General features: G+C 41.6%; 1 protein-coding gene across 1 annotated transcript; it reads left to right on the top strand.

Moving 5' to 3' along the window:
- Positions 1 to 684: 684 nt before the first annotated feature.
- Positions 685 to 4,060, top strand: CLEC14A (C-type lectin domain containing 14A). Its single transcript, XM_072838367.1, has one exon. The coding sequence runs from the start codon at positions 776 to 778 to the stop codon at positions 2,243 to 2,245; it is 1,470 nt and encodes a 489-aa protein (XP_072694468.1). The 5' UTR covers positions 685 to 775; the 3' UTR covers positions 2,246 to 4,060.
- Positions 4,061 to 14,031: the final 9,971 nt, after the last annotated feature.

Below are 14,031 nucleotides of genomic sequence, written 5' to 3'. Positions count from 1 at the left end.
AAACTTTAAAGCGAGCTCTGACTGAAGACGCAGGATTTACCCATTTAGGATACGCAAAGGGAGCTCTAAATTCTTAGACTGGCAATTAGCCCCCAGGAATCTCCTTTGACAGAACAGAGAAGCAGAGAGCAGGAGGCTGGCGCCCAAGCGGTGCTGCCTCTGGCGGTGGAGGGAGAGCCCCAGATTTCCCACCAGATAGATGCCCTCCGCGTCGCCCCAGCCTCCCGCCCGATGACGCCTGGAGCCGTCTACACGTTGCTGTGAAGCCAAGGCGGCTGGCCCGGACGAAACACAATGGGCGGGTGTGGGCTGTCAGCGAGTTCCTCTTTTCCAGTCCTTCCTGTCAACGTTCACCGAAGTGTTTTGGGATCTGAGCCCCTGAAACTTTCTAATGGGGGGGGGGGGGGACAGGATACGTTTCTTCCCAGTCGCGACTTTCTCTCTTTTTCTCCTGCTCTAAGCAGGGTGTCTGACCTGGTCGACTGTGTACCCCGCACCCCGGCGCCAGCTGTGTGCGTGACCCCAGAAGGAATCAGGGCTGCACGGGGCCTGGCACAGCTCCGAACCCATTTCCTGTCGCGGCCTAGGGGAAGCTGCTTGCCGCCAGGACCGTGCTGGGGAATCTTGGCAGTTGAGGGCCCCGGCGGGAGTGGGGCGGGGAGGCGGGGGAGGCCGGCTGGAGGGGGCGGTGACCGCGCTCTCGGGACAGCTCCGCGCCCTCGGGCGGGACAGAGCCAAGCCTAGTCGGGAACACTGTGGGAGCGGGGCCTCCAAGATGAGGCCGGCGCTCGCCCTGTGTCTCCTCTGGCAGGCGCTCTGGCCTCGGCCCGGCGGGGGCGAGCACCCCACGGCCGACCGCGCGGGCTGCTCGGCCTCGGGGGCCTGCTACAGCCTGCACCACGCTACCATCAAGAGGCTGGCGGCCGAGGAGGCCTGCAGTCTGCGCGGCGGGGCGCTCAGCACCGTGCGCGGGGGCGCCGAGCTCCAGGCGGTGCTCGCGCTCCTGCGGGCAGGCCCGGGGCCCGGAGGGGGCTCCAAAGACCTTCTGTTCTGGGTGGCGCTGGAACGCGGGCGATCCCACTGCACCCTGGAGGACGAGCCGTTGCGGGGCTTCTCCTGGCTGTCCCCCGACGTCAGCGGGTCCGAAAGCGACACGCTGCAGTGGGTGGAGGAGCCCCAGCGCTCCTGCACCTCTCGGAGTTGCGCGGGACTCCAGGCCACCCGGGGGGTCGAGCCCGCAGGCTGGAAGGAGATGCGCTGCCACTCGCGCGCCAACGGCTACCTGTGCAAATACCAGTTTGAGGGCTTGTGCCCGGCGCCGCGCCCCGGGGCCGCCTCTAACTTGAGCTACCGCGCGCCCTTCCAGCTGCACAGCGCGGCGCTGGACTTCAGTCCCCCAGGGACGCAGGTGAGTGCGCTCTGCCCCGGGCAGCTCTCCGTCAGAGCCACCTGCCTCGCCGACGAGGTCGGCGCGCGCTGGGACGGGATACCCTCCGGGGCGGTGCTCTGTCCCTGCCCCGGGAGGTACCTCCGTGCTGGCAAGTGCGCGGAGCTCCCTGACTGCCTAGACGACTCTGGAGGCTTTGCCTGCGAGTGCGCGGCGGGCTTCGTGCTGGGCAAAGACCGACGCTCTTGTGTAGCCAATGGGGAAGGACAGGCGGCCCCTGAGGGGACCAAGGGGCCCGCCAGGCCTGCCACTGCGGCCAGCCCCGTCCCGAAGAAAACGTGGTCACCCACGGTGCACGAGAAGCCAGGAGAGGTACCCCATGTCCCAGGACAAGGCAGTGCTGCAACATCTCTTCCCGGGACCCCTCGGTGGGGAGCACAGAGCACGATGTCTACCCTTCGGGTGTCCCCTCAAGCCAATTCAAAGGCCACCATCACCTCTTCAGGAAGCGTGATTCCCAAGTTTAATTCCACGTCTTCCTCTGCCATTCCCCAAGCTTTCGACTCCTCCTCCACCGTGGTCTTCATACTTGTGAGCATAGCGGTGGTGGTGTTGGTTATCTTGACCATGACAGTGCTGGGGCTTTTCAAACTCTGCTTCCACAAAAGCCCTTCCTCCCAGCCAAGAAAGGGGCCTTTGGCCCAGCCGGGCGTGGAGAGTGATACCGACGCCGCTGCTCTGCGCTCCAGTTCTGCGCAGTGCACAGACTATGGGGTGAAGGTGGGGGACTGTGGTCTGCGGGACAGGGCAGAGGGCGCCTCGCTGACAGAGTCCTCTCTTGGCTCTGGTGACACATAGGGGAACGGGACAATGGGCACTGCTTCTGAGCAGAGTTTTTCACTTTCAATGAAAAGGGAAAAGAAGAGGAACTTATTTATGCGACTGACTATTCTTATAGAAAATCCCCTTCCCCCCAATTCCCTCTACTCCACTGAGGAGCCAAATCTGAATTGGACACTCATTCCCTGAAGATGGAAGAGGTGGGAACAAGTGGAAGTGCCTTATGGTGGTCCTGGGGGCCGGGATCCTACTGGGGAGAGTTATTTCCCTGTGCTGATTCCTGGGCATTTGGAAAAGTGGTTGAACTTCTAAGGCGTTGGAAGCAGACAGAAAACAATACAATTAAAAAAAAAAATTTAACCAACATGGAAAGGAAACTGTCTACATTGTGCAGGTTGGACATATATTGGTTTGAACTTTCCAGCCAAAAAATAAAGAACTGTTGATAACCCACATTCAAATATCATTGGTTTCCCGGAGGATTAATTATTTAGGAAAAACAGCTGAGGGCACGCTGAGAATAGCAACAAGAGTTTATCCTGCTCTTGTTGAAGATTGACGGGGAAATCTTCAAGTCCTTGTAATGAGGAGTAGATCTTTAACAACTGGCAACTTTTTTCTTGGTCCTTTTTATACTTTGCTTTCAAAGTCACTGCTACTTAGTGCTCTGCTATAAATCCAAACTGTAGTGTTGCCAGAGTAGTGGCTCTGGAAGCAAATTATAGTTGGCCACCAGTTCAAGTGTTTACTGTGTGTCCTTGCTCAAGGAAACAAAAGATTTGTGTTTTCCTCATCCAACATTTGTGCTCTCCAGTGTAATGACCTTCCCAACGAAATAGCCCTCTCCTAAACATCAGGATGCTGATCCTCACTTCCAATTATGGCGATGTTAATTTTCAATTAAAACGTTAATGCTAAATATTGATTTGAAATCTTCTGGGTGCATTAAAGCAAAAATGAGCTGGATTTCTTCCAAAGTTGCTAGGTTTTTATGCACTATTTAATCCATGAAAAAACCTGAATTCCAAACTATTTCCTTACCTCCCTTTTAAAAAGAAGTGTGTGTAGTGACCATACATGCCCATCTTGGAATGTTTATCATTTAACAGCCAGCATGGTAAGAGTTAGTAGTATAAGAAATAAGTGGTAAATACAAATATTTATCATCTTGTTATGACTAGGGGCATTGGAAAGTAATCTAAATTAAGGATTCATCTAAAAATAATTAAGATGTGATAATAATCACTATCTAGTGGAATTGAGACCCCTATAAAATATCCCACTTCGATTAGTATGCTAAGACTTTAAGTGTGTGGGGGTTGTTACATGGAGAGAGAAGGAGAAACAAGCTTAGTAAGCAGGAAGAATGAAAACAGGACTATATTTTCATAGAACCATCTTGATGTTCTTAAGTGTGCAATGTATAAAATACATATATAAAACATACATGGTATTGTAACATTAAAGGAATAAAGTAATAGGTAATTTGCTTCATATACTACATATATGTCTAGCTGTAAAATAAAATCACAAGTGAATTTGAGTTAACATTTGAGGGAATTTTAAATAAAACCATTTCAGAAGAGAACTAAAAGCAGGTAAGTAATGGCTACTCAGTGTTCCTAACTTGTCAAGAGTATGTCTCAGTTCACCTCAGTTGTGGTGTTTTATCCTTGCTCTTTACTACATGACCTCTCTGCAGAGAAGGTTCTGTTCTATTTGAACAGAATATAGGATCTTTTATTTTGTAACTTGAAAAATAGGCCCTTCTATAAGTGAACTGAACTGTAAATTATCTATATCTATTATTATAAATATATCTATAATTATTTATACCTGTGTGTGTGCATATATCTGTGTATGTGCTTTGTCTTAATGTAGATTGCCTTTATATCATGGTTAGAATGCAATGGAGTATGCATCAACTTATGATGCAATATGACGTTGGTGAAATTACAAATCTTGGGTTCCAAATGCCCTATGTGAAAAACAAATAGGTTTGGGCTCAATTACTCAACTATTACCTGCCAATATTTCCCTCTTGTAAGTAGAAAAGGAAAGAATTACAGAAAACCATCTGTTTTCATGTTTGATTTCCTGACAGGCAGCAATTGCAGACCAAGCTTCATATGACTGTGTTAGATTTCTGGCTGTGAAATCTTCCATACAGTTTTGAATCCATGGCAGAATCAGGCCAGCCCAGCTTGCTCTCTGGAGACCTAAGGTTAGGGATTTGCTGCTTCTCTACTACCACTTCATTACTTCTCCGATCCTTTGGAGGTTCAATCCTTTCTTACTTAAAACTCTCTGTCCCCACATTCACCAAATATAGCTGCCTGTTCAGTTATCTCCTTAAAAGGAAGACTTGGCATCTACTTTATAGTCTTTCTCTTCAGCCTAAGTCCTGCCATTATTTTACAGAATTTCAAAGCCCTCGTGTATGACTCTTCCAATGCCTGTACATTTCAGTTTCTCGACTTCCTCACTTCCAGTGACTTTCCCTTCATTTTAGTCATCCAATCCAACAACCACAGCTTAGCCTTTCAGATGATTCTAAAACTGCTTTATGTCTGAAATCACAAATTCACACCTCTGTATGTTTGCACATATGTTGAGACTTGTGCTTTAGGGAGTTTTGCCACTGATTATAAGTAAACCATTATTGTTTGACCAGTATTCTCATAGAATTCTTTTTTGTTTCCATGAGGTTGGTAGTGACATCTTCTCTTTGATTTCTAATTTTAGTAATTTGAACATTTCCTGTTTTGGCATGGGATTCGTCTAACTAAAGGTCTATCAATTGTGTTGATCTTCTCAAAGAACTAGCTTTTGGATTCAATGATTTATTTCCCTATTGTGTTTCTAGTCTCTTTCATTTATTCTCATTTAATCTTTATTATTTCCATCCCTATCCTTGTTTTGGGTCTAGTATATTCAGATTTTTCTAAATTTTTAGGGTGATAAGTTAAACTATTGATTTGAGATTTTCCTTTTTTTAATATAGGCATTTACAGTTATGGATTTCCCTTTAAATACTGCTCTAAATGGTCCAATATGGAACTGGAGGGTATTATGCTGAGTGAAATAAGTCAATCGGAGAAGGACAAACATTATATGTTCTCATTCATTTGGGGAATATAAATAATAGTGAAAGGGAATAGAAGGGAAGGGAGAAGAAATGTGTGGGAAATATCAGAAAGGGAGACAGAACATGAAGACTCCTAACTCTGGGAAACGAACTAGGGGTGGTGGGAGGGGAGAAGGGCGGGGGGTGGGGGTGAATGGGTGACGGGCACTGAGGGGGGCACTTGACGGGATGAGCACTGGGTGTTATTCTGTATGTTGGCAAATTGAACACCAATAAAAAATAAATTTATTATTTAAAAAAAGAATAAATAAATAATTAATAAATAAATAAATAAATAAATGGTATCCAATAAGTTTGGGCAAGTTTTGTTTTCTTTTTCATTCATCTCAAAGTATTTTCTTTTTTAAAAAAAGATTTTATTTATTTATTCATGAGAGACACACAGAGTGAGGCAGAGACATAGGCAGAGGGAGAAGCAGTCTCCCTCTGGGGAGCTTGATGTGGGACTTGATCCCAGGACTCCGGGATCAGGACCTGAGCTGAAGGCAGATGCTCAACCACTGAGCCACTCAGGCATCCCTCAAAGTATTTTCTAATTTCCCATGTGATCTTTCTCTTCAATACATTGGTTATTTAGGAAGATATTGCTTAATTTCTACATATTTGAAAACTTCCCTAAATTCCTTCTGTTTTTAATTTTTTTTTTGTTTTTAATTTTTAACTTGATTCCATTGTACATACTTTGTGTGATTAGAAAGCTTACTTTGTATGGTTTCAACCATTTTAAACTTATTGAGTCTTCTTTATGGTCTATCCCAGAGCCTAGCTTAGGTCTATCCTGGAAAATGTTCCACAGGTACTTGAGAAGATAGTGTTGGTGTTGAGTAATGTACTATAGCAGTCTGTGTCTTTCAAGTCCTTTATTTAAGTTTGATCTTTTTCTTCATTGAGGGCCACTGAAGTCTCTTAACTTTTTATTGTTGGATAATATATTTCTAACTTCAGTACTTTCAGTTATTTTTAAATGTATTTTGAGCTCTGTTATTAGGTACTTATATGTTTATGGTTTATAAACATAGATATTTATATGTTTATGGTTATATCTCTTGGTGTATGGGCTCTTTTTTCATAAAATATCCGTTTATCTCCAGTAACATTTTTTATTTGTTTTAAAGACTATTTTGCATGAGAGCAACTTCAGTTGCCCTATGGTTGCTTTTTCTTGTTATATTTTTTTACATCTTTTTAGCTTTCAACCATTTTGCTTTAAATGCAAAGTATCTTTTGTAGACAGTATATGTTAGGACTGTTTTCTTTAATCCATTTTCCAAACTCCACCTTCTGAATGGATGTTAAATACATTTGTGATTATTATAATTACTGATAATGTAGGATTAAATCTGCCATTTTCTATTTGCTTCCTCCACGTGTTATCTCTCTTTTGTCCCTGTATTCTATTACTGATTTTTTTGTACTGATTATTTTATAGAGTGCCATTTAAAATCTCTTGTTTCTTATACTTTCATAAAGATTTTTGCTAAGTGGCTACCATGGAGATTATAATTAACATCTTAATTTAAAGACTATGTTATTAGGATTAACGTCAACTAATTTCAATAATATACAACAATTTTTCTCCAACATAGTTACATCTTTTTTGGGGGATCGCATCAGGCTAACTAAAGGCCTGCTACCTCCCTCCTTCTTTGTGCTATTATTGCCAATCAAATTACATCTCTATACAATGTAAGCCTACCATCACAGTTTTATAACTCTTGCTTTATTATGCAATTATCTTTTAAATCATATAGAATAAAAATTATAAAGAAAAAATACATTTATACTGTCTTTCATATTTACCTATGTTGATACATTTACCTGTGCTCTTTATCTTTGTGTGGTTTTGTGACTGCTTACTGTCTTTTATCATCATCTTGAAGGATTCATGTTAGTATTTCTTATAGGGCATGTCTTATAGGGCATGACAAATTCTCTCAATTTTTGTTTGAATATGGCTTAATTTCTTCATTTATTATTTTTTTAAATATTTTAATTATTTATTTATGACAGAGAGAGAAAGAGAGGCAGAGACACAGGCAGAGGGAGAAGCAGGCTCTATGCAGGGAGTGTTGTGCCCAAGATTGCGAATCCGAGAAACCACCAAGGAGCCAATACCGATGCAAGTGCTCGAGGGCTTATTAGCAAGCTCGAGCTTGGGTCCAAGTATACCCGACACAGTAGAGCAGGGACTTGGACCCTGAAGTGGGTTACAGCTGGGTTTTTTATAGGCTGGTCTAGGGGATTTTCAGAAGGGCTGGAGGAATTTCTCAAGTTCTGTTTACATTCTGATATGGGGCTTTCAAGGGCATTGAGCTCTGTTCTCATTCTAATATGGGACTTTCTACCATGGGCGTGGGCTCTGTTGTCTTTCTGATATGGGATTCCCTGCTAAGGACATTGAGGACATTCTGCAGTTTTTCCCATAAAGTTCAGCTCTTATTCACAGGGGCCTAAGATGGCTGTACTTGTGCTAATGCTAAACTTTAGGTGGGATGGCCTTAATTTTTCTCGGCCTCCACAGGGAGCCCGATGTGGAACTTGATCCCGGGTCTCCAGGATCACACCCCAGGCCAAAGGCAGGTGCTAAACCACTGGGCCACCAGAGCTGCCCTCTTCTTCATTTATTGATGGATAGTTTTGCTAGATATAGAATTAGAGGTTGGCCATCTTTTCCTTTAACACTTTGCCTAAGTCAACACACTGCCTTCTGGGCTTCATGATTTCTGATAAAAGCCAGTTAACTTTTTTGAACATCCTTTGTACATTTTGACTTGTTTTTCTCTTGCTACTTTTGAGCTTCTTTCCTATGACTAATTTCCTGTTTCTTTGTATTGCTTTTGCATTTTTGTTGAAAACTGGTTGTTTTAGATAATATAATGTGGCAACTCTGTAAATCCACCCCCTGATAGCCACACCACAGTTTGGCTACTGCTGCTTATTTGGTAGCATGCCTTATACAAGCATCTGCCTTCCAAAATTCCTGGAAATATGTTGAAGCATTGCAAAGCCCCTATAGACATCTCTTTCCCCAAATCTTCCTTTTTTAGTTTTTGTTCAGTCTCTGGTTTGTTAGATTAACATCACCACCTGCGTTGGTTTCTTAAGGCTGCTGTAACAAATTATCACAAACTTCCTGGCTTCAAACAACAGAAATTGATTCTCTCACAATTCTGGAGGATTAAGTTCAAACTCAAGGTGTTGGAAGGTCTTTGATACCTCTGAAGTCTCTGGAAAAGAATCATTCATTGCATCTTCCTAGCATCTGGTGATTGATGCAATCCTTGATGTTCCTTGGCTTACAGCTATATCATTACAGTCTGTCTCCATTATCACATAAACTGCTTATCTCTGTGTCTTTTATCTCTGTGTCCAAAATTCCCTCTTTTTTCAAGGACATCAGTCACTGGATTTAAGTCCCACCCTAATTTGATATGACTTTGTTTTAACTTAATTCATTGCAATAATTCTATTTTCAAGTAAGGTCACATTCAGAGGGACTGGGAGTTAGGACTTAAATATATATATTTGGAGGAGGGTGGCACAATTGCAGACTGATAAATAGCAATAATTCTCTGTGGATGGAGTTCTCTGAAAGTTCTAAACCTGTTCTGCCCCTGCCAGTGGCTTCTAGGCTGATGATTTTCATAACTACTCCACTTGCAATCTGCTGGTTTTCAAGACTTCTTCAGAGCTGGGGAATAGAGAATGGGAATAGAGCAATCTGGAGGGGTGGGAGCAATGTTGATTATCTGATGCTCTCCTCAAATAACACCAATTAATTTGCTGCCATAGGCTTGCCTTGCCTGAATGGCAATTTACTCTACTTGTGGTTCCTAAACCTACTTCATCATTAAAATCATCTGTGATGATTTATTATTATTTATAAACTATATATAATAGAATATGTAATATAACATAATATTATATAAAATAAAATATATAACATGATATTTATTTATATCTATCTATATATCTAAACTTATATAACTTGCAACCACAGATGTAGACAGCCAGAAAGCACTGGAGATTATATGCCCCACTCTAAAGCAGACTGGACAGATCTAGTGATCATTAACCATGGGACTGGGTATTTAGCCCTCCATGCCAGAGCTGTATGTAAACCTCCTAGAACTTAGATCATCCCTATAGTTAAGTGATCAGGTGAGAGGAAGAGAATCCTAGAATGACCATTTAATCAGGTGGCACTAAGAAAACTCCAAAAGAACTGATTTATAAATATGACAATAAGGGCATTTCATATCTTCCCTTCTCAATCTGCTACTAGGGCATTTGATGAGTGCTTCCTCTACACCAGGTTACTGTACTAAGTAAGTCTTTACAGTCATTTTCCTACAATGATCGTACAAGGAAGTTAACATTACCTTTATTTTGTAGACGAAGCTAAGAATATATACAATTTTTTCTAAGTATGTACATAGAAATTTCATAATTTCTCAGTAACAGAACTCAATTCTTGAGCTGATGACAGAAGATTTAATATAAACCACTCAGACCACACTCATTCAGGGTTTTAGGAAGTCTTATTGTCATAACAAACTAGTGAACATATTCAAGAGTCCTGAAAACCAGAAAACAAGTCTATAACTACTAACCCATAACTCTGGGGGAAAAGAAGTACTTAAATGTGGCCAAGAATAGCAAACAATGCTAGATATATTTTTGTTGTTTTTGCCCAGTGGGCTAACTTATTATGTGAAATGAGGGTGTGATAGGAGCTGGTGGTAAGACTCATTATTTGAAAAAATGACCACTTCCCAATTCCCCCATTTCTCCCTCTAAAATTTCAGATGGCAGATCTGGGAGCATAAGTAGCAGCCAATGGATACTGGATGGATAGACAAAGTGGCCAGAAAGCATCTTTCTCAAAGCCTTGGGTAGGAACATGTCATTTAGGTGACCCACCTCAAAGGATAAGTTCTGGAATTATACTGTCTCAGAAGGCAGTGATTGCAGTTTATTGTCTGGACAAGTCCCAGATAGCCTGGCCATCTAATGCTATGATTGTGTGCACATCAAAAGTGAACTGTTTTTGGTTCAATTCCAGGTTTTGGCACAAAAAAAAAAAAAAAGTGAACTGTTTGGCAGACACCATTATTCCCAGTGCACTGTGCTTGGTCTAAAGCATTTTCTTTCCCACTACTCCCTTCATCAACATATATAGAAAGCTCCAAAATGATAAACCATGAAAAAATGCTTTAAATTCTTTTTGTAAGAAAGTTGAATATAAATTAAAAAGAACAAAATAACTCTAGATTGTTTCGATATGTCATCATATCCACATAGCACTTTTTTATAGACCTATAAATGTTCTCATAACAACTTTTTATAGAAAAAATATTTTTATATGTACTATTTTGTTTTATTTATCCTCACAAAATCCTTGTGAAACTAGAGGAGTGATAGATAGGTAGAAATCTGCAGTGTGTATGGCAGTTTTTTCCAAGCTGGGGCCTATAGAATTATTGAAACTGTTATCATAGCAGATGAGCCATGCTTTTTATTTTAACAAGAGGCTTTTCTCCTTGAAAACATAAGAAGCAAAGGAGTTTTATATGGCTTAAAATGTCTATGTCCTAAGGTGGAGCCACATTGGACTGAAATTCACAGGTTTATGTGAAAGCCAAGTCAGAATTAAAACTTCTTATTCACACTTCTCCTGTATTTGGCAGGTGATGCAGAAAGTACAGAACGATGCTAGGAAATCCTCACTTTCAGATGTTAGCACCTTCATCTGTACCCCCTCACATGATCTTCACATTTCTTCTTTTTCCCCTATTTGAGGTCTCAGAGAAGGTAGCAATAGGGTAGCTGACCCTGACATTTGTGGTCTTAACATTCCCATCCATAATTTGAGACTCTCATTTTTACCTTCAATTTTCCTCTCTGCCCTGGTCTTCCCTTTGGACTATACATCAAGTCTAATCCATCCTAAATCACCACCACAAACAGAAATCTCATCATAGTGCTTTTCACCTTTACTCTTCATCTCTCTCCTTCTGGTGATTTATCCCAGCTTGTTATTACATTTACCTTCGTAATGTACTACATCATTTTACTACTCTGCTCAGTAGAATCCCAGGCTCCTTCACCGAAGTCCACATTCCTGAACCCTGTAAGTCAGGGTCTTCCAAGATTTTATCAGGTTAGTCCACACTCTTATCATATTGTGCCCTGTGTTTTTGTTAAACTGAATTACTCGGTTTTGCTTAATTGTGGCTCCATGATTTTAACACATATTCTTACCACCTGGAATGCCAGCAGTCATCCACTGGCACACTGAAATGTGTCTGTACTTTCAATCCCATTTTAAATGCTACTTGCTCCAAGATATCTTCCCCAGCTACCTCCGACTCAAACCAGTTCTCTGAAGTCCCTCACCACTATTTGAATCTCTCTTAAAGCTACTGGTACATGTTTTTTTTTTTTTTTTTTCATCTCCCCTACTGTACTGCGTGCTGTTGAAGTGAGGAATTACACATGACACATTTTGTAAAAAATAAATTATCTTTACATTGCGAGTTATGCGGGATGTTTCCTAACTAAATTATAATTAGATAAGAAGGATAATAACTTTGCTTAAATGAATACTAATTTTTACACTGAATAATCAAGTTTTTACAATTTTAAATTCTTTAGAATTTCTTAACTATGTTATGCGTTATTACTAAAAGTTTCCCTGGATACCTTGTATGAGTCTTCACTTCAAGACATATACATATTAACTTGGGCAAGTATGAAACAAAATTCTTTGATCTGTATCCCTGAAAGTCTCTTTCTTTGTTCCCACACATATACTCCCACATGGTTAAAAATGGAGACACTTTTCCTTCCCTCTTGTTTTATAAAGACATTCCTAAATAAGAATCCAGATGGAATCTATTTCTCCAAAAATTCTTCCAAGACCTGGCTCCTCTACCCACTGTGCCCAATGTCCTCCTTTCTGAAGACCAGTGTCAGATGTCCTGACCACTCAAAGTAGCAATTAGACTTTCTGAGGTGCCATTGTTTGGGGGAATAAAGGTGGGGGCAGATCCAAGGAAGACAGTGAACTCTATGCTGAAGAACATATGGCAATGAACTCTCCCTAGAGATAAAATTGCCCTTAGAAGGACTTATCCAATAGGACAGTCCCCAGTCCCATAGCCGTAACTTGAGGAAAACAGGGATCTCTGGGGACAGTGGCTTCTCTACTCAAGAATCTGTGGAACTAGGCTCTTTAGTGGTTCCAGATAGCAATACCAATACAGACCCTATTACCCAACAAATCTGTGATCCAACAGGTAGACAAAAAATATATATAAATTAAAAATGTACACATCTATGGTTCTTTTGCTCTTACCCTAAACCTCCAATATTATTGTTCTCATCTTGATAGCCCATGTGTATCATCTTTCCACCATCCTTAAATCCCTAGTTTCTTGAGCCCAAAGATAGACCTATAGACTGAAATTGGAAGCAAGTGGGGAGAATGCTGAATAGATATTTCTAGGCCTCCAAAGCTGAAGGTAGACTTCTCCTCTCAGTGAGTTCACCTTTTGTACATGGTGCTGGGATATAGATGGCATGTGAGGTAGGAATGACTCTGTGTGTCCACAGTCAGGCCATCCTCTCCAGGCCACCAGGCTAGTGTTTTCCCAAATGAACTATTTTCATAGTATTAGCTGACCCAAAATACTCTTGCTTTTGTACAGCTCTATTTACCCTTCTTACTTTGAGGAGGAAAAGGTAATAGAATTTAAGAGCACATAGCTCTCTCCTTATGACTTAACACGATTTTAGTAAATTAATCAATTAATAAGTATTCAACTTCTCTATCACCTTTAATATATAGGTCCTGTGAGGGCAGAAACCATGTCTGCCTGGTTCTTTCTTATGTCCACATACATGGCCTGAAATTTTTATTGAATAAATGGAGGTAAGTGGTTTGAAATATGGCTAAGTGGCAGGGTTGGTGGAGACATATATATGCTGATCTTTTCTGAATATATATGCATTTGGCACACACACACACACACACACACACACACACACACACACACAATCATATCTTTCACCTCTTTAGCTCTATAGAAGTTGCCTATGTGCCTGTGCCCTGGACCTTGGCACCTCCCAGCTCTGCCTTTTTTTCAGGGATGCATTCCTTGTACCACTCTTTATCTCTCCAGCCATCCTCTATCCTTTTTGTTTAAATGATCTGGCATCTTCCTCTCTTTGATTATGCATGGGCATGTACAGAAGGTCCAGGGGCTCTACTGATGGAGGAAGAGTCTACAAGAGGACAAGGCCCACTTGACAATTGTATTGAGTATGGTCTTGTTTACCTTAACATAAGCTGGAAAAGATAAAATCTGAGCAGATGTCTGTTCAGATCTTACATGTCCACAGAATGTGGCTCCCAAGGCTATATCTTCATTACTGACAACACCTGCTCTCCAGGCCTCAGCAGCCTGTTCAACATCCCCACAAAGACTGCCTCCTGCCACAGCAAATACAACATGCCTCAAATTAAACTTATCACAAGTTCCTTTTGTAACACTTATCTCTTTAATGGTACGATGCTCATTCCAGAATTTCAGGCTGGAAACTTCAAATATTCTTTTCAAATTCATTTTTTCCCTTAACCCTTATATTACAT

The sequence above is a fragment of the Canis lupus genome, chromosome 9, assembly GCF_048164855.1.
Source record: "Canis lupus baileyi chromosome 9, mCanLup2.hap1, whole genome shotgun sequence".
Lineage (NCBI taxonomy): Eukaryota > Metazoa > Chordata > Mammalia > Carnivora > Canidae > Canis > Canis lupus.
The sequence above is the reverse complement of the archived record's forward strand: the minus strand, read 5'-3'. Positions and strand labels throughout refer to the sequence as shown.